General features: G+C 34.6%; 1 protein-coding gene across 1 annotated transcript; it reads right to left on the minus strand.

The window, feature by feature from the left end:
* Nucleotides 1-4,132: 4,132 nt before the first annotated feature.
* On the minus strand, nucleotides 4,133-21,296 carry LOC100374521 (FGGY carbohydrate kinase domain-containing protein-like). Its single transcript, XM_085491418.1, has 13 exons — nucleotides 20,994-21,296; nucleotides 15,403-15,514; nucleotides 14,829-14,980; nucleotides 11,829-11,917; nucleotides 10,804-10,928; nucleotides 9,712-9,840; nucleotides 9,310-9,413; nucleotides 7,751-7,920; nucleotides 7,228-7,387; nucleotides 6,538-6,612; nucleotides 6,125-6,245; nucleotides 5,404-5,498; nucleotides 4,133-4,291 (listed from the first exon to the last, which is right to left on the minus strand). Exons 1-13 carry the CDS (start codon nucleotides 21,186-21,188, stop codon nucleotides 4,154-4,156), a joined length of 1,665 nt encoding a protein of 554 aa, XP_085347544.1. The 5' UTR covers nucleotides 21,189-21,296; the 3' UTR covers nucleotides 4,133-4,153.
* Between the last annotated feature and the right edge of the window lie 279 nt (nucleotides 21,297-21,575).

The raw sequence follows: 21,575 nt of genomic DNA on the forward strand, positions 1-21,575 counted from the left end.
TGTCACTGAGGTATAATGGTGAGAAGTGTCACTGAGGTATAATGGTAAAAAATGTCACTGAGGTATAATGTTGAGAAGTGTCACTGAGGTATAATGGTGAGAGGTGTCCCTCGGGATATAATGTTTAGAAGTGTCACTGAGGTATATGTTGAGAAGTGTCACTGAGGTATAATGTTGAGATGTGTCACTGAGGTATAATGGTGAGAAGTGTCACTGAGGTATAATGTTGAGATGTGTCACTGAGGTATAATGGTGAGAAGTGTCACTGAGGTATAATGTTGAGAAGTGTCACTTAGGTATAATTTTGAGAAGTGTCACTGAGGTATAATGTTGAGAAGTGTCACTGAGGTATAATGTTGAGAAGTGTCACTGAGGTATAGTGGTGAGAAGTGTCACTGAGGTATAATGGTAAAAAGTGTCACTGAGGTATAATGTTGAGAAGTGTCACTGAGGTATAATGGTGAGAGGTGTCCCTCGGGGTATAATGTTTAGAAGTGTCACTGAGGTATAATGTTGAGATGTGTCACTGAGGTATAATGGTGAGAAGTGTCCCTGAGGTATAATGTTGAGATGTGTCACTGAGGTATAATGGTGAGAAGTGTCACTGAGGTATAATGTTAAGAAGTGTCACTGAGGTATAATGTTGAGAAGTGTCACTGAGGTATGATGTTGAGAAGTGTCACTGAGGTATAATGTTGAGAAGTGTCACTGAGGTTTAGTGGTGAGAAGTGTCACTGAGGTATAATGGTAAAAAGTGTCACTGAGGTATAATGTTGAGAAGTGTCACTGAGGTATAATGGTGAGAGGTGTCCCTCGGGGTATAATGTTTAGAAGTGTCACTGAGGTATAATGTTGAGAAGTGTCACTGAGGTATAATGTTGAGAAGTGTCACTGAGGTATAATGTTGAGAAATGTCACTGAGGTATAATGTTGAGAAGTGTCACTGAGGTATAATGTTGAGAAGTGTCACTGAGTTGTAATGTTGAGAAGTGTCACTGAGGTATAATGGTGAGAAGTGTCACTGAGGTATAATGGTGAGAAGTGTCACTGAGGTATAATGGTGAGAAGTGTCACTAAGGTATAATGTTGAGAAGTGTCACTAAGGTATAATGTTGAGAAGTGTCACTGAGGTATAATGTTGCGAAGTGTCACTAAGGTATAATGGTGAGAGGTGTCCTTTGGGTATAATGTTGAGAAGTGTCACTGAGGTATAATGGTGAGAGGTGTCACTGAGGTATAATGGTAAAAAGTGTCACTGAGGTATAATGGTGAGAGGTGTCACCGAGGTATAATGTTGAGAAGTGTCACTGAGGTATAATGTTGAGATGTGTCACTGAGGTATAATGGTGAGAAGTGTCACCGAGGTATAATGTTGAGAAGTGTCACTGAGGTATAATGTTGAAAAGTGTCACTGAGGTATAATGTTGAGAAGTGTCACTGAGTTATAATGTTGAGAAGTGTCACTGAGGTATAATGTTGAGAAGTGTCACTGAGGTATAATGTTGAGAAGTGTCACTGAGGTATAATGGTGAGAAGTGTCAGTGAGGTATAATGGTGAGAAGTGTCACTGAGGTATAATGGTGAGAAGTGTCACTGAGGTATAATGGTAAAAAGTGTCACTGAGGTATAATGGTGAGAAGTGTCACTGAGGTATAATGGTAAAAAGTGTCACTGAGGTATAATGGTGAGAAGTGTCACTGAGGTATAATGGTAAAAAATGTCACTGAGGTATAATGTTGAGAAGTGTCACTGAGGTATAATGGTGAGAGGTGTCCCTCGGGGTATAATGTTTAGAAGTGTCACTGAGGTATATGTTGAGAAGTGTCACTGAGGTATAATGTTGAAAAGTGTCACTGAGGTATAATGTTGAGAAGCGTCACTGAGGTATAATGTTGAGATGTGTCACTGAGGTATAATGGTGAGAAGTGTCACTGAGGTATAATGTTGAGATGTGTCACTGAGGTATAATGGTGAGAAGTGTCACTAAGGTATAATGTTGAGAAGTGTCACTGAGGTATAATGTTGAGAAGTGTCACTGAGGTATAATGTTGAGAAGTGTCACTGAGTTATAATGTTGAGAAGTGTCACTGAGGTATAATATTGAGAAGTGTCACTGAGGTATAATGGTGAGAAGTGTCACTGAGGTATAATGGTAAAAAGTGTCACTGAGGTATAATGTTGAGAAGTGTCACTGAGGTATAATGGTGAGAGGTGTCCCTCGGGGTATAATGTTTAGAAGTGTCACTGAGGTATAATGTTGAAAAGTGTCACTGAGGTATAATGTTGAGAAGTGTCACTGAGGTATAATGGTAAAAAGTGTCACTGAGGTATAATGGTGAGAAGTGTCACTGAGGTATAATGGTAAAAAATGTCACTGAGGTATAATGTTGAGAAGTGTCACTGAGGTATAATGGTGAGAGGTGTCCCTCGGGATATAATGTTTAGAAGTGTCACTAAGGTATATGTTGAGAAGTGTCACTGAGGTATAATGTTGAGATGTGTCACTGAGGTATAATGGTGAGAAGTGTCACTGAGGTATAATGTTGAGATGTGTCACTGAGGTATAATGGTGAGAAGTGTCACTGAGGTATAATGTTGAGAAGTGTCACTGAGGTATAATGTTGAGAAGTGTCACTGAGGTATAATGTTGAGAAGTGTCACTGAGGTATAATGTTGAGAAGTGTCACTGAGGTATAGTGGTGAGAAGTGTCACTGAGGTATAATGGTAAAAAGTGTCACTGAGGTATAATGTTGAGAAGTGTCACTGAGGTATAATGGTGAGAGGTGTCCCTCGGGGTATAATGTTTAGAAGTGTCACTGAGGTATAATGTTGAGATGTGTCACTGAGGTATAATGGTGAGAAGTGTCACTGAGGTATAATGTTGAGATGTGTCACTGAGGTATAATGGTGAGAAGTGTCACTGAGGTATAATGTTGAGAAGTGTCACTGAGGTATAATGTTGAGAAGTGTCACTGAGGTATAATGTTGAGAAGTGTCACTGAGGTTTAGTAGTGAGAAGTGTCACTGAGGTATAATGGTAAAAAGTGTCACTGAGGTATAATGTTGAGAAGTGTCACTGAGGTATAATGGTGAGAGGTGTCCCTCGGGGTATAATGTTTAGAAGTGTCACTGAGGTATAATGTTGAGAAGTGTCACTGAGGTATAATGTTGAGAAGTGTCACTGAGATATAATGTTGAGAAGTGTCACTGAGGTATAATGTTGAGATGTGTCACTGAGGTATAATGGTGAGAAGTGTCACTGAGGTATATTGGTGTTCCCTAAATCACTCAAAATATGCATGTATGTATTTATTGCGACTTTGGTATAGTATCAGCTGTGAACCTACTGTATATCTGGAAGTAGATATAATCTTAGCCGATAGAGATAATTGCGATATTAGATGTCAGATGAAATATTTGCATGCAAATGCTAACAGACTACTGCACAGATATCATGATTGCTCTGATTCTGTCAAATTAACTCTATAATAAAGACTTGTTTATTTATGTATTGCTCCCTATGTATGCAGTATGTTTTCAGTGGCATAGAAAAATACATTCTGATTGGTCTTGGTGGTAATATAAGATGTACCAATCCCTTGTGTTGAATGACACTTTAACATTTAGAATTTAGAGCTAGATTTTTACCTTAGATAAACAAAGAGTTTTACTTTTTCAATTGCAGCAACATTGCCAAAGAAGACGTGGAAGATGGAAGTAGAGGAGGAGAGTGGGAAGGTTGGGATGAGGATGAGGGATGCTTTAAATCGTGCAAAGTGGAGGGAGGGGGTAAGAGCGATTGCCACTAGTTTAAGGTGAATCCGGCCACCCTCGTCTTCGGGGACCAAACCGGATTTAAAACTCTGGACTACTACTACTACTATTGTCTGTTATGAGAACTAGCCAAGACTGGTGTTCCTGACATTTTATAAACCTTTATAGTACCGGTAATTTTTTTATACTTATCTTTTTTGTAATGTTTTTGGTTTTGTGTAATCATTATGCTTCTTATAAGATTTCACTTGGGCTAAAAATATTATTACCACAGAGGATTTTTAAAAGGCTAAAATATGCATTATACATTTTTATATGATTCCATTAATATTTTTAAAAAAATGATGAAGCACAAAATTGTAATTAATTATTTTTATTTCATTTCATCATATTCTGGTATACTTTTTGATCTTCAACCATTTTCAAGAAAACTTTGTATTTCTTGTTGTAATATTCTCTTTCCCTGCAGTTTGGGCGTACCACATGTCCAACTTTGGACATCTTTTCCATCACTTCCTACAAACAGAAAATGAATGTCAGAATAAACCGGATATTAAGAAAGCATCTTCAAAAAATGATGGTAGTGATTGACGATTTTGATGTATCGGTAACTTTGATTCTAATTCAATCTGAGATTTTCCAACATAATATGATCATTTCTATTCTTCTCAATACAAATATTGTTGTAAAATACTGTAAAATTACTAATTTTCACTGGGTTTAAATTTCGCTGATTGAGCATTTTAGGGATATTCAATGGGTTTTAAATTCACGGGTTTTATCATTTAGATAATGTGTTCTATGCTCAATTTTACATATTCACTGGGTTTTAATTTAGCGCATTTTTTAGTCAGCGAAATAAGCAAAATTAAAACCCAGTGAATAATACCGGATTCTGCCATAATACCGGATTCTGCCATAATACCGGATTTTTTGGCAGTTTTTTAAGGTGTTATTTTAATCTTTTCTGATGCCTAAAAGTTTCGCCATAGTCATTGATGCCTATTCAAGAATATTGATGTTTATTGCGACTAGCGTGAATGGGTTAGCTTCGATTCAACAGTGAGTTGTTATCGCTGTAAATAATGTTAAATTATTCTTCAAATGCTCAGTTTATCTTTTGAAAACAACTAAATTTTTATTTAAAAACAAATCATGCCGTTTTCCCATCAAAATCCAAGCCAAAAGATCATACAACAACATCGGCAAATCCCTTCCATGCTGGGTTCAATAACATTAACATATTTAAATATTTATGGTAATTTGAACATGTTGGCATCATCCATCGTTTTCATTGGTTAATTATCGATTTGACCTGTCAGGTCAGGTCAGGTCAAAACATGGCGGATATTCATTTCTACAGCATCGAGCATTTAAAATGCGATTGGAACCATTCTCTTACGATGAAATAAGTTGAAATTGATTTGCATTTCATAACAATTCAACGAATTTAATTTTTTGCACGTTATTATAATCATTACTAGGTAATAATCAACAATTGTAAAACGCTACCACGACCATTCGCTACTAAGCAATGCAGTTGTGTTCTTTGTTATTTGAAACTATGTGATGTGATGTACCTAAATGTATGTATAGAAGCAACTACAGCATACTATTTATAGACTCACCTGTATATTGGAGTAATCACTGGAAGCACATGCACCTAGCATTGAAGCACCTAGCAACACTGACTCAATTTCTTTTGGCAAGATTACTGGCAGACCTATTGTGGAGGACCAATTATTAAAATAATTTTATGCAGTGTATTTTGTATGAAAAAAAAATTAAAAGAATATTTTATCAAATAACTTGCAAGTTTGAATTTAATAACCTCATATATATGGGTTACCAGATTAGCAAATGCGAGTTCCAAATATGGAACTATTACGCATATAAGCGTCCTCTAATAATGAAAACAAACATGGCGGACCAAAGGGTTTTAGACCAGACCCCACACAAAGAAGTTTGCTGAATCTGTTATAAACTTTTTGGATTTCGACATTTCCATGATGTATCCTTGGGAGGAAAAGATGTATAATATTAAGGTTATTAGGAGGATATCGGAAAGTATTAACTCAGACAGTATGCAGTCACACCAACCTCCACTGCACGCTGGTCGATACTCTCGCTGTACTGTCTTTGTGCATACTTTTAGGTATCCTTGTAATAACCTCATAATGTTTTAATGTAGCGGTAATTAAAAGTAATATTTTAATAATGCAGTGTGCAACTAAAAAGCAATAATAGTTTATACAAATACTCCATTTTGAATCATAATTCACCGTGTTCCGCCTTAGACATAAATAGACTCTCCCCTCTCTATTTTTAAATCAATGAAGTATTCATTACCTGTGACATCTGAGTGGATTTGCATAAATAAAGAGTTTTTGCTGAGACCACCGCAAGCAATCAGTGTTGATATATCATGACCTGACCCATTTAAAGCATCTAGGATGTGTCGAGTTCCAAACTACAAGTACAAATATTTACAAACTGCATTATTTTGCTGTCAAAATAGAATGGCATAATTTATGTGTTGAGGTACCAGGGAATCTGTCATCTTAAGTGCCCTCTATGTCCAGTTTTGGAATACTTTTGTTTTTATCAATGTTTGTACAAGTGCAATCATTTAATCATCAAATAAACATTATTCTATCAGATCTGTTGATGTATTTTAACAGAATATACCCTTCATAAACATTAAGTTAGTCAATTTAGTAATTATATAATTGTTTAATTTATTTAACATCACAACTACTTACAGCAATAGCCTGTATCGTAGCAAGATATAACACTGCTAGGTTGTCTATATCGGTTGATAATGTCAGTCCACATATCTAGAAAGAAAAGAACAGATTAGACACAAAAAACAGAGATGGGATCCTGGTGACTGACAAGCAGCAAAAGTTGATGTGATCCAGTACTGCCTGAGTGTATACTTTGTGGTGTTCTCGTGATAACCTTTATAGATCTTCTCTTGCTTGTTGTAATCACAGACCTTAGAAAGAGAGGGACATGCAACTACAGTATTTCTTTTGTTTTAACCTGGGTTATAATTCTCCAAATAATCTCACAATCCTATTAAAGAATAAACAACCATCTGTTTATTTGCACTGTCGGCAGCACTCGTGAAATTGCGCAAAACGCGTGGGTTACCCTGCGTGACTACTGAAGCGACGGTCATGAATACGCTAATTGTATGTTAATGAGTTTACTACTTAGTATCACATGTTTCAAAACAGTTTAGAAAATTTTTTTTGTTTTTTTCAGACCGATGAATTCTATTGTTTTTGCTGCCATATATATAATAATACATGTAGAACAATAAAAGGTGATTCACTCAAAATGATGCAATATGACGTACTTTACATACAGGGACGTTACACTTGCCGATAGTAACGCCTGCAAGTTACAGTACATAGTATGTATTTACTGTAGACAACTTAACTCACCATTCCTTTGAGAGAAGCATCAGCCAGAGGTGATCGGTTACCGTGGAAATCGGGCCATATATGCAAATTTGTTGTCAGCTGACCAACTTGATCTTTCATGTGACTTTTTTCACCCAATGAGGAAACACGTTCATTGAGTACTTGATATATGTTGCTATTGCTAAATAACAGTAAAATAAAAAATGATCAATGGAATCTTTACCACATATGACACCCTAGTTGCATACCCTTACCTATTATCCACCTTTGACTATCAATACATTTAGTTGAAATATGAGTTTCAAGAAGTATAACAAAACTGACAGTTAATATAGATATCAAGCGATAAATTTAACATATCCATAACTACAGTGTTAACACACCTCGAATATTTCTTATGAAGACCTGTTAGGCAAAATTGTGCCTATTTTGGTTAAAAAATATACAGATTTTTAAAAATGTTGCACTCAAAATTTAGACAGGAAGTATTAAGATTGATGGGTTTCCATCTGAAAATAAACACTCACACAAGCCGTAACAGTACCTTTCTTGTGCTTGTTGCTTCAGTTCGTTATATGCTGGATGTGTTTGCACAATATGGTCCAATAATTTACCGGTTGCACTTTGTCCTCCTTCTGTTACCCAAAACTTTGGAACCATTGACGAATAAAATGGTCCCCATACTCGATCAACAAATATTGGTTTGTCACTTATCTGACAAAGTAAATTACAAAGGATTGACAATTACCATAACGAATTAAAGGCAATGTACTCCATCATTATAATACCATGAACAAACAAACAAGTCGTTCACTACTGAACATTTGGTCAGTGCACAACCCCACAAAATTCTTATCAAATGACTTATATCAAAAAACACAAAATGTTTTATAGGTACAAGGTAATATGTTCATGGATATGTTGCAGGCGAAAAACAGTAAGTTACTCCAAAAACAAAGAAAATGTAAAATTCGTTGTCTCTGTACCTGTTCTTGGTCATGGCATTAAAGCGAGGGAGTCGTCACCTGCGCATGCCTCAGTTTACAAACAAGCATCTACCCATGAGCCTTTGCGTTTTAGCGTGTGTTGTTATCATGGCTTGGAACTCAATTCCCATGCGTGTGAAGGTGACGACCCTCCTGCTTTCCGCTCAAACAAAATACTCATTTTAATAGTGACAGGAAACAAAATTTCAGTTCAAATACCCCAAACTATAACATTTTGCATTTGAATACTTAAACAGAATTGTGAATGAAGATATATAATTTGCATTATGTGTGTTCTAAATTGTAGAAGTTCATGTTGAATGGTTGATGGAAGGTGATTTTAAAGTGGCTTAGCCACTCATAATTTTTGAGTTTGTGCACATTTAAAGGGGAACCTTCAAAACCCAAGGATTGCACCAAAGAATCATGGGACACTATTGTTTATGTTGTTTACAATGTTAATCTGTTAATTTGTTATCTATTGTAATTTTAATCCAGAAAGTAAATTTCTTGTGAGATTAGGCTTAACTGGAGGTGCCCCTTTAACTAGAGAAAACCCATGATGCTGTGCTTCAATTAAACTTTGCTATTTTCACTATTATGAACGCTATAATGCAAACATTTTTTAATGTAGTATATCTGTGAAAATATTCCCCCACTACTGCATGTGAACAAAACGATGTTGGTTGGTTCAGTTTGTTATTTTAGGGGTTGTGTGCAGCATGGAGCTCCATGTGTGTAGCTTGCTGACTTGGCATTGAATGTTGAATATTGCATTTAATATACAGAATGCTAAGGTCACGTACATAACAAATATGACAAATCATATTAATTTAATATTTATTAAGTTAATACAATATCAAAATGAATATTTATACATGCACAAATTATCTTCTTTACCGGTACCGGTAATTGATTGAATAGTTAAACAAATACCAGTGGACATTTTTATCCTTTATTGCAAATTTTCATGTCAGAAAACCTAAAAGTAGTTTCATAAGTTGAAATCAAAAAGCAGCTTTGTTAGGCAACAAAAGGAATCACTTTTCATATTTTAAACAATTATTTGTTGACTCTTGAATGCAACTAAACAATTTCCATCGATTTGAGTACTTACTGCCATGTGACAAGTTGAAGTTCCACAAATAATTGGTAGCCTTGACGTGATTGGCTGATTCTCACATGCAAGGTTATGACCTTTGACATCACAGGCAATAACACCTAACAAGTGATTTAGTGATAGAATAAAATTTATTGTAATGAATACAATGTACATTGTAGTTATATACTAACACTAAAACAGATCATCAGATCATTTGACTCTTAATAGTTTCTCTGAGTTCATCAATAATTTGGAAGATAATCTGAAACTTTTTAAAATTATTGATCTACAATTGTCCATAGAAACCAAAGTCTATTGACAATTCCAGAAACAAGCCAATAAAAAGCTGACTACTATGTGGGAAGTGACACAATAGCACTGAAGGAGACCATATAATGCATGACTGATCACCCTTACCTAGACCACCTGCATAGGCATCTACTAACCCAGCACCAACAGGTGTCCCCAGGATGAGTCCCAATTCACTAGCCGATTGTGCACTTAATCCTTTACCTACTGGCAAACCGGGCATCTGAACTTCAGAACCTGCGATAAAAAAAAACAGTTAAATTATGTAATTCATAGTTTGATATAGACATAAGTGTTGACAACAACGATATTTGAAAACTCTTGTATTGAATATACATCAGCATAATGAGAACCACCAAGAATAGAAATACTAATGAGTGAGTCTGTGAAAGTACCAGTTAATGTACAGACTAGTGTACTTGCTTAGGGCATGTATTACCTGGTATGTGTTTTTTCTTAATTTTTAATAGCCCGATAACTCATTCATTTCGGTTTATGCAACTAAATCTTTTCTAGCATCCATTTCATTTTGCAGTGCCATTGGTCAGAAATAAGTTTGACTGACGCATACATGCAACTAACATAAAATATGTGATGTTCATTGCATATTACTATGAATGCATATATAACAATCAGACCAACAGAAACACAGAATGCCACTGATGTTTGTTGGTTTAACCACGGAAAGGTGGACCAGTGTAGACTAAAATGAGATTACTGATACGTTTTCACAACTTCCATAGCATCTTTAAGGAATATTTATTTCAATGTTTAACACGTGTTTATTGAGACTGTACAAAGGGCAAACCATCGTTACTTAACGACAGTAAAAAATGTGTATTGAAATAAAACGTTGATTTTTTTATACGAGAAATTGTTGTCCATGGTGGTAATGAAGTGTGTATGCGAACAGATTGCAAAAAATGTGAAAACTGAGGTCGATACAGTCTGTTAACTATGGCCTATTTTTGCAAAAATGTCTGGCAGGATAGCATGCACAGATGCTGGCTACTGTAGTACATTGAATCATGACCGTTTTTCACCGATAGCCTGAAACTCCTCTGACCTGAAAAGGGTTAAATTCACCTCTATTATGGGCTTCTAACTCCCTTCACAATACAAATTTTCTGTTCGAAAATAACTTTTTTTCAGTAAGTGGTGATAAAAAGGTTGAAAGATTTTAATATGAAACTGACTCACCTATTTTACTACAGTTATTTTCATATAAATCATGAAGACCAATCTGCTGTAGGAAATCCTCGCTGAAATTCTGTGATGTTTCGTCAGCTAAATATAGCCATTTAGTTACCAGGGTTCCCAGTGATCTGAAAATTAAAACGTAGTCCAAATGTATTCTAACTTGTAAGAAGTTGAAAATGAAAGACAATCAGTAATACGAATAGAAGAATAAAGTAATGCAAAAAAAGGCATTGACTGCATGGACACAACACAGCTGGCTCATGCTATATACTTTGGGAATTGGGATAAGTTTAGAATTGCTCACAGACAGTACTATGTACTGCCATCTTCCAATCAGTTTCTTTGCAACATTGTAATAAGCACTGGAAATTATCTAGTATATGTATTAGTATTGTTTGTATTTATTTTATATCCACTTGTAAACTCAAAACTGATGTCTCAGAGTAGAGTGAACCAAGTGAGTATTGGTCACCAATTCTGAGAGAAGAAAAAATGCACTGGAGAGAAGCACTTTATTACTGAACTGCTTGGCCTGGAGCTGCATGAGCGGAAGTCCTCAAGGGACGTTCCAAACAAATTATCAATATCATTAGGCAAATGACACAATAGCCTCATATCATCACACTGCTAAAGGAAAGATTTATTGCTCAAGTTATGTAAGATCAAGTTTGCCATTTATAAGTGTTTTTCCCCACCTGAATCTGAAACACTGGCATGATGGTCACTATTTAGTTCTCTGGTCAAACTCAAGTTTGGTGGACTAGCATAGGAACATAATTTTAATTTGAATATAGAAGGCCAATCAAAAGCTTCTCCTTCACAACATTTGATGGAGGTAAAATGAAAAATTGAACTAGTAAATGTAATTTCATACGTTGTAAAGTCAATGTGTTGATACCCAACATCCCTATGGAAATGGTTGTTCCAAGGGATATCTTGTCTCAATAATGAAAATACCAAAGCAAACATTGCTAGACACTCCTAAGAATGCAGCAATGATTTTGAAATATGAATGTTTACCGTACCTTGTTAAGGAACCGGTTGCTCTCCACGTCAAGTAATCCGCTAAATCCAAGAAATGTCCCGCTTTATCCCAGCATTCTTTGCGAAGGTTCTACAAAGAGTCAGACATGATTTGATTGATAACAAAAAAGAAACAAAAGTGTATTGTTTATTTCACATTTACTCTTCAGACTTTTGACACAAAAACACCCTGCATCATCTGAATAAACAAACAAATTATTAAAAACTGAATAAACAAACAAATTATTAAAAACTGAATAAAAACATGCAAAATAATCTGATGTCAAGTACTGTTTGATATTTGTACTGTATATACCATCCTCTTACTGTTGTATGATTTCTGTTTTTAGTATGGTATACTATATATAAAACAAGCAGCCTATCGGCTGAGATAGCTCCGCTGTTAGCAATGCACATTTCGATTAAAGAACTGAAGACATCATTAGAAAATGAACAATATGTATAGTATCAAAGCAATCGGACTTACAGTTTTTAACAAGAAGTCGAAAATATCACTTTCTACCAAAAATGACCAAAATATTCACCAAAATTAGAGAATTGAAGATATCATCATGAAATGAACAAATCTAAGAAAGGTCTACATGTAGTATCTATATAGTAATATCAAAGCAATTGAACTTTTGGTTTTTAACAAGTCGAAAATATCACTTTTTACCAAAAATTACAAAAATATTCACCAAAATTAGAGAATTGAAGATACCATCACAAAATGAACAAATCTGAGAGAGGTCCACATGTAGTACCTATATATGTAATATCAAAGCAATCAGACTATTGGTTTTTTACAAGAAGTCGAAAATATCACTTTTTACCAAAAATGACAAAAATATTCACCAAAATTATAGAATCGAAGATACCATCACGAAATGAACAAATCTGAGAAAGGTCTACATGTAGTATCTAAATATGTAATATCAAAGCATTTGAACTATTGGTTTTTAACAAGAAGTCGAAAATATCACTTTTTACCAAAAATTACAAAAATATTCATCAAAATTAGAGAATTGAAGACATCATCACAAAATGAACAAATCTGAGAGAGGTCCACATGTAGTATCTAAATATGTAATATCAAAGCATTTGAACTATTGGTTTTTAACAAGAAGTCGAAAATATCACTTTTTACCAAAAATGATAAAAATATTCACCAAAATTAGAGAATTAAAGATATCATTACAAAATGAACAAATCTGAGAGAGGTCCACATGTAGTACCTATATATGTAATATCAAAGCAATTGCACTTGCGGTTTTTAACAAGAAGTCGAAAATATCACTTTTTACCAAAAATGACAAAAATATTCACCAAAATTAGAGAATTGAAGATATCAACATGAAATGAACAAACCTAAGAGAGGTCTACGCAAGGTACATATACACCAAGTATCAAAGCATTCAGGCTTGTAGTTTTCAAGAAGAAGTCGAAAAAGTAAAACATTGACACAGACGACGACGACGGAGACGGACGACGACGGACAATCACTCATATGATAAGCTCCGCTCGACAAAGTCGACAGCGGAGCTAAAAATGTGTATATTTTCAGTGGGTACATTCTATGGTGCATATTCATTAGGCTTCATTTAGCGTATTTAGAAATCAGTAAAACCTGCATATATTACGAGGGTACAAAATATAGCCATGCTAATTTTCAGGTCAATTTAATATCTTTTGATTAATACCTTAGATATTCATCACAAATTCCCCAAAATTAGCACAATGAGATAAGATAGCATTGAATTTGCATAATATGTCAATGTATCTGGATATCATACACGTTCTTTGACATATGTCTTGAATGATTTGATATTTTTTACAGTAATCGACATTCCATTGTTTGATGTTCAAATGAAAAAGTATTAATATGCCGATGAAATGCATGATATTTTATTGACCAAAATCAAATATTTGTAATTGATTATTCTTATGGTTTATGTGTTTCAAAACAAAATTAATATTTTTAATGAAACAAGCAGCCTGTCGGCTGAGATAGCTCCGCTGTTAGCAATGCACATGGCAATTAAAGAACAGAAGATATCATTAGAAAATGAACAAATCAGAGAGAGGTCCACATGTAGTACCTATATGTATAATATATCAAAGCAATTGGACTTGCAGTTTTCAACAAGAAGTCGAAAATATCACTTTTTACCAAAAATTACAAAAATATTCATCAAAATTAGAGAATTAAAGATATCATCATGAAATGAACAAATCTGAGAGAGGTCCACATGTAGTACCTATATACGTAATATCAAAGCAATCGAACTTGCGGTTTTCAACAAGAAGTCGAAAATATCACTTTTTACCAAAAATTACAAAAATATTCACCGAAATTAGAGAATTAAAGATATCATTACAAAATGAACAAATCTGAGAGAGGTCCACATGTAGTACCTATATATGTAATATCAAAGCAATTGGACTTGCGGTTTTCAACAAGAGGTCGAAAACATCACTTTTTACCAAAAATTACAAAAATATTCACCAAAATTAGAGAATTGAAGATATCATTACAAAATGAACAAATCTGAGAGAGATCCACATGTAGTACCTATATATGTAATATCAAAGCAATTGCACTTGCGGTTTTTAACAAGAAGTCGAAAATATCACTTTTTACTAAAAATGACAAAAATATTCACCAAAATTAGAGAATTGAAGATATCATCATGAAATGAACAAATCTGAGAGAGGTCTACCCAAGGTACATATACACCAAGTATCAAAGCATTCAGGCTTGTAGTTTTCAAGAAGAAGTCGAAAAAGTAAAACATTGACACGGACGACGACGACGACGACGGACAATCACTCATATGATAAGCTCTGCTCGACAAAGTCGACAGCGGAGCTAAAAAGCTGGTTTTGAACTCAGTCTACGCGAATGTCCTGTTAGTGTACCTCAAAACTAGGCTGATGATAGTCTCATTTGCATACAAAATTACTCCTAACCTTTAATTAAAATTGAACCTTATAACGCTTACCTGTTTGAGCCATAGTAACTTTGGCGGCTCTTGCTCTAAGCTGATAGCACCACCCACATATTTCAGAATATCATGTTTTGTTGAGTTGATGAAGTCCGCTTGTTTGTGTGCCCTGTGATCCATCCACATTATGATATTACGATCATTGTCACCTAAATTTTATGAAATAATTTATACAAGTAGTAGTTTTTTTTAGTTATAATGGCTGTTTTTACAAACCATTCTACAATTCATAACAAACATGTGAAAATTGAAAGCCATTTGACCAATCAGAATGACTACGCAATTAAATGCTACATTGTATCGTATTACTGGCCATCATTGAGCATTGAAGAACAGTTCCTTGTTTTGCTTTCAATGAAACTCATAACATGTCATGAAGAACATACAATTTTTCAGTCATATTTATTTTTCTCATAAAAAAAAAAAATTTGACCAAAGAAAATTTTTTTTTTCACCCCAAATCAGGAGCAATATCTTAGGGATTTCTCACCACTGCCAAATAGAGAGAGAGAGAGCTTGTAATACAAACTCAAAATGTCAAAGACAAAACACATTTAACTTTTATCTCTACCTGATGTGCTGATGGAGAGAGGATGAAAACTTGTATCCAGGACAACCAATGAACATGTTGCATCAAATCCAATCCCTCTGATGTTTGTCACATCAACATCACCAGTTATGTTCTGAAAAAAAAAAAAAAAAATATATATATATATATATATATATATATATATATATATATATATATATATATATATATATATATATGGTCTTTTTACATCCAAAGTTTGAAACTACCAGGGAGTGGACGCTCGCTATATGAACATGAGAGAGAAACACAAAATTAGGTAGGCCACTGAGCAAGTCAAACAATTTTTTAAGTTGTTTTGTTTTTTATTTATGTCAGGCAACTAGAAGCCCGTAAACTGCAATTTGCTAATGACGGGTGAGATTTAACAATGATATTTCCATTTTAAGGCTATTTTATGGTGGCCCATATGTACAATTGGTCGGCTACATGAAAATTGCTCGGCTACTTGAAAACTGCTTCGCTACATGAAAATCGCGTCGTTACATGAAAATCGCTCCGCTACTTGTAAAAAAATCGGTCGGCTACTTGAAAAATGCTCGGCTACTTGAAAAAAATCTGATCGGCTACATTGAAAATCGGTCGGCTACTTGAAAACTGCTCCGCTACATGAAAATCGCTCCGCTACTTGAAAAAATTGGTCGGCTACTTGAAAATCGCGCTGCTATATGAAAATTGCTCCTCTATCTAGAAAATCGCGTATATGTTGCGAGGTCTGCGCAATGTAAAAGTAATAAGATCTGCGTAATGTAATATCTATGTACCAAGTTTCATTGAAATGTGATTAGAACCAAAAAATTATTAATTATTGTGCTAATTAAGAGAATTAATATGAACAGATTTTAACCCCAAATTAATCAGGCTGTCTATTGTCCTAGAGCATTTATGTACCAAGTTTTATTCAAATGTGATGATCAATACTTGAGATATCAGTATTAATTAATTAATTATGTTAACTAGGTGATTAAGAAGCATAAATATTTACCAAAACTAATATGGTGTATAGTCCTACACATGTAGGTTCATTGAAATGTGATGAGTACTCTTTAAAAGTTTCATTAAAATTCAATGAGTGGTTCTTAGGACAAATTAACTAATTAAACAAATTAGTAGTTAATATGCACAATAATTTATCCTAAAATTAATCAGGTCTCTGCATAGTCCTAGAAGATCTATGTCGCAAGTCTCATTGAAATGTGATGATTAGTACTTGAGATATCAGGTGAAGGGCTGAAAATTAACTAATGATGCTAATAAGGTAATAATAATATGCACAAATATTTCTCCAAAAACAAATCAGGTCTCTGCACAGTCCTCAAGTAACTATGTACCATGTTTCATTGAAATGTGTTCATTACTACTTGAAATATCAATAGCTGAAAATTAATTAATTATGCAAATTAGGTAATTAATATGTACTGATATTACCCTAAAAACTATCAAGTCTGTGCAGTCTCATATGACATCTACGTACCAAGTTTTATTGAAATGTTATGATTAGTACTTGAGATATCAGTGGAAAAGCCGAAAATTTATTAATCATTATGCAAATTAGGTAATTAATATAAACAGATTTTTACCCAAAACTAATGAAATCTGCGCATTAGATCAGAGCATCCATGTGCCAAGTTTCATCAAAATCCAATGAGTGGTTCTTTAGATATCAGTGGAACAGTCATGGAACAGCTTAAAATCAGTTAATTATCATGCAAATTAGGTATTTAATATTCATAGATTTTTACCCAAAACAAATCAAATCTGCGCATTAGTTCCGAGCATCCATGTGCCAAGTTTCATCAAAATCCAATGAGTGGTTCTTCATACATCAGTGGAACAGTCATGGAACAGCTAAAAATCAGCTAATTATCATGCAAATTAGGTAATTAATATTCATAGATTTTTACCAAAACCTAATCAACTCTGCGCATTATCCCAGAGCATCTATGTACCAAGTTTCACCAAAATTTGATTAGTGGTTCTTGAGATAACGGTGGAACAAAAAAGTGACATACATACATACATACATACATACAGACAGACATGCAGACAGGGTAACTGCAAAGACTCCCTTTTGTGCTTCGCACACGGGAGTCAAAAATGAAAATTCCATGTATAGTATAAATGGGTTTTTACACTTTACACAGATAAAACAAATTAATAATTACATTTTACAGTTATTTTAATATATTTGATTTAAGAGCAAAAGAATATCACACATAGAATAACCTCCGGTGAACGCGTTCTGCTGTGACAAATGTCATGGGTTTGTGTGATGCATATGCGCGAATTAGGCCAGGAATTAATGTCGAACGTTAACGTGCGAGATTAGTTCCGGTGTGATATATTTTCCGGTGTTCTACTAAGAACAATGCTTGACGAGGTCACTTGCACACCGCATTAAATAAAGTGTAGATAACATTGCGTACATGTCATTGTAAAAGTCAGAATATTTAGAACATCGTGTTAACTTCGAACGTCACGCTAAATCGCTCATTGTTTTAGCAAATGAGCATACAAATTAAATAATAATTCAACACTAAACAAACTACAGTGAGTTGTTTAAATTCTATAGTCGTATAAAATAATGATCATGATATGATTATGATATAATCTGTACAGATACAGAGGTAAGAAATGGATCTTTTGGCAAGTTATTAAAATAATAGTATAGTGACAAATAAAAATCTGATGCCAGACAAAACATCAGAAATATACTATACGAGGCGAAACAATGATCATCATTGTCTGTTGTAAGGATTAGCTCTTAAGCTTAATAATTGTTTAATTTCATTATGTTATTGACGAAATAACCCTAAATTATAACAAGTTTTGTATTTGCGACTTGAATACTAATAATTTTTAGCTCCGCTGACATCGAAGATGACACAGCAACGGAGCTGATTTTATTACTGATTAACTGTCGTCTGTCCTTCAACAATTGCATTTGCATCTTCGTCTTGAAAACCAACAGCCTGAGTGTTTTGATGTTCAATATATTACTACCTTGAATGGGTCTCTTTCAGATTTTGTGTCAATATTGTATTTTTTTTAAATATTTTGGGTCATTTATGTCAAAACTGCTATTTCCGACGACTTCTTGAAAACTACCAGCTCAATTCATTTGATACATGTTATGTAGGTATCTTGGGTTAATCTCAATTAGATATGTTCTTTTTGTGACAATATCAACTATTCTCAATTCTTTGCAATTATTTTTTCATGTTTGGAAAAATAAAATTATACGGGGTCATGCTTGACATGTATGTAGAATCATCAATAAAAGGGAACTAGAAGAGAAAACTTGTTCACATTTTATTTTAATAAAACAATAGAATAGTTGAATTACAAAAACAATGCGACACGTATTATGTACAAGGCCAGGCAAAATAATACTAATCATTTATAATCCTTAAGTAAATAACATATCTGAGGTGCTCGCTAGGTTGTTGTACCGGTATTTTGTTTATAAATGTACTATTTGTATTTACTGATAGTTTCTGCGATTGTACCTTTGGTATCAGTATTTCAGAAAATTCATTGACTTCAACCAACAGATAATTTCAATAAGATATTAGTAATTATTGTAATATGTATGAACTATACAGTGGGCGGGAGTCGGCCACAATTCGCCATCCCGGAAATAGTTTCGAACACAGTCTTTGCTGTTATATACATTTATTTAGATTTTAGATTACTAAATATATAGAACTGCAAGGATTTAATCAACAAGATATAAAACATGTGTGTGTCCGAAATTACCTACATTCGAGATATACAACTTAGCCCTCTACCGTCGATGCATCAACAGCAGAACGTTTATTTTCATTGAACAATGCACATTATTTACGAGAATCCACTACACCGCGAAGAAAATTCAAGAACTGCATTGCGCTTGTGCAACAACCTCACCCGGAAGTTTTAGCGCACGGAAAATTCTTCGCATGACACCGGGCTTCAAATGAAGAATTACAAGTTTGTAATTTCGTACGAATTACGACATTTAATGCAGAAAATGGTTTATACACTTACAAAAAATAAGATTTGTGTACGAATTACGGAAGAATAGGATAGCTGATTACGTTTTACACCTTGCTCATGTCTACAAAATTACGTTTTTTTATTTGTTTAAATTACATTATTACGAAAAATAAAAACAATTGATTACAGCTTACGAAAATAACCCTTGCCGACCGTCATATCACATGATTCGCAACTACGGGTTGTAAATCGAGCACACTAATGTTTATGACTTATTTTAAAAGTCGGTGTGATTGTCAAAGCTAAGGTGATAGAACGATCAACCAAACTAATTGCACAAACAAACAATATGTTATCTAAAATAATTGAAATGTGTGTAATTTTGGCGCGACACACAAAGCTTACCTACACGCTATGAGGACATTTTTAACAATTTGGTCTACCATCATGTTGTGAATATATCGTGCACACATGATTTCTAAAATATAAAAAAAAGCGAAAAACGACAAGAAAAAATCTCGCGCATAAAGCCCATGCACATATCATGGCTGATGTTTGGTCTAACTCAATCATAATTTGATCACCTTCAAATGATCTATGACGAGGTATAGATTTGTTTAAAACAGCCTTACCAATGGAGCTATAAAAATATGTCCTATAACGTCAGTAACTCGGTGCTCCGGTACAACATGCCCAATTGAGACGAGTCGTAGTTACATGACGCAATATTTACAAATTAACACTATGTGGTATAAACAAAATATTTCTATATGAACTATAATAATAATTTGTAGTACTCAAGAATGGACAAAAACTAATCATGTACTTTGGATATTAAAAACGATGACAGGATCTCAATTGCCAAACCGGATACATGTGTAGATCAAATTGATACTTGAGTACTAGATAGCTGAAGTTGTACGACGTAGTATTATAATAGTAGAAACAAACCAGGTGACGATTCAAAACCACGTGAACACGTGTATCCCTCCTCCGATGGTGATAATAATACATAAACTTATAATTGCAAAACAATATAGACTTCTATACCATTTTAACTCCTAAACAACAATAATGTTAATTACAATACGAGACACAAATGCATCATCTTTAGCTCATTGGGGTGCATATAGTTTCCCGCTTGTTTTCTTTAAAAATTTAATAATTTGTGTTACCGTGATTTTCAAGTAACTGACCGATTTTCATGTAGTCGACTGATCTTCATGTAGCCGACCGATTGTCATGTAGCCGACCAATTTTCATGTAGCCGGCCGATTTTCATATAGCCGGCCAATTTTCATGTAGCCGAACGATTTTCATGTAGCCGACCGATTTTCATGTAGCCGACCGATTTTCATGTAGCCGACCGATTTTCATGTAGCCGACCGACATTTTTTCAAGTAGCAGAACGATTTTCAAATAGCCGACAAATTTTCATGTAGCGGACTAATTGTATATATGGGCCACCGTACTATTTGACCTGCCCCCCCACCAGCCTATGGTACACCCTTAAACAACTTGTCCGAGGCTCAAGGGGGCGTACCTACCCGGAACTGCTTACCAATTTCACCTACGCCTGACACGTTCTAACTTACCTTCACGGTCTCACAGACTGCGTTCCATATATCGTCTGATGACTGCTCGTAATAGTTCGCCGACGGTTCCCATATTCTTATACTACGCTCCGAGGTTTTCAGAATCGTTCCATCCTGATCAACAAGAGCGGACCTTGCACTTGTACTTCCGACATCAACACCAATGTACAACCTTGGCGATTTATTTTCACACATGATCTCATTAAGAACGTAAAACTATCTTCTTAATGTGTCCATACATGGATATCCTAAAAAGCGATGCCAGTGAGCAGTACACTCTGAAGTCCAAAGCCGACCTCAGGTATTAACACGGAGCGTAATACGCCCTCTATCGATGATTATCCATCGTGCGACGCACACCGTTGAGGTCGCATTTTAGTAAATTACCTACCCTATCCTGCATGGACGTACTCCAGTACATGCATGCCCATCAAATAAACCTCTTTTTTCAAACATTAATTACGCATTTTAATTTACAAATATGAATTTTCCTTAGAATGAATATGATGCAACTATCAATATACTGAACGAGCCAGTTAGTTTTATAGTTTATTCAACTTTAAAAATGTGTGCAGTACCATT

This window comes from Saccoglossus kowalevskii, chromosome 1 (genome assembly GCF_978046115.1).
Source record: "Saccoglossus kowalevskii chromosome 1, keSacKowa6.1, whole genome shotgun sequence".
Taxonomy (NCBI): domain Eukaryota; kingdom Metazoa; phylum Hemichordata; class Enteropneusta; family Harrimaniidae; genus Saccoglossus; species Saccoglossus kowalevskii.

Excerpts from the sequence above, each read along its gene's own strand:
- LOC100374521 (XM_085491418.1), bottom strand. The coding sequence starts at position 21,188 with ATGTGTGAAAATAAATCGCCAAGGTTGTACATTGGTGTTGATGTCGGA. Across the intron at positions 9,841-10,803 it reads AAATAACTGTAGTAAAATAG|GTTCTGAAGTTCAGATGCCC; the intron begins GTGAGTCAGTTT and ends TTTTTATCGCAG. Across the intron at positions 6,613-7,227 it reads ATGCTTCTCTCAAAGGAATG|ATATGTGGACTGACATTATC; the intron begins GTGAGTTAAGTT and ends TTTTCTTTCTAG.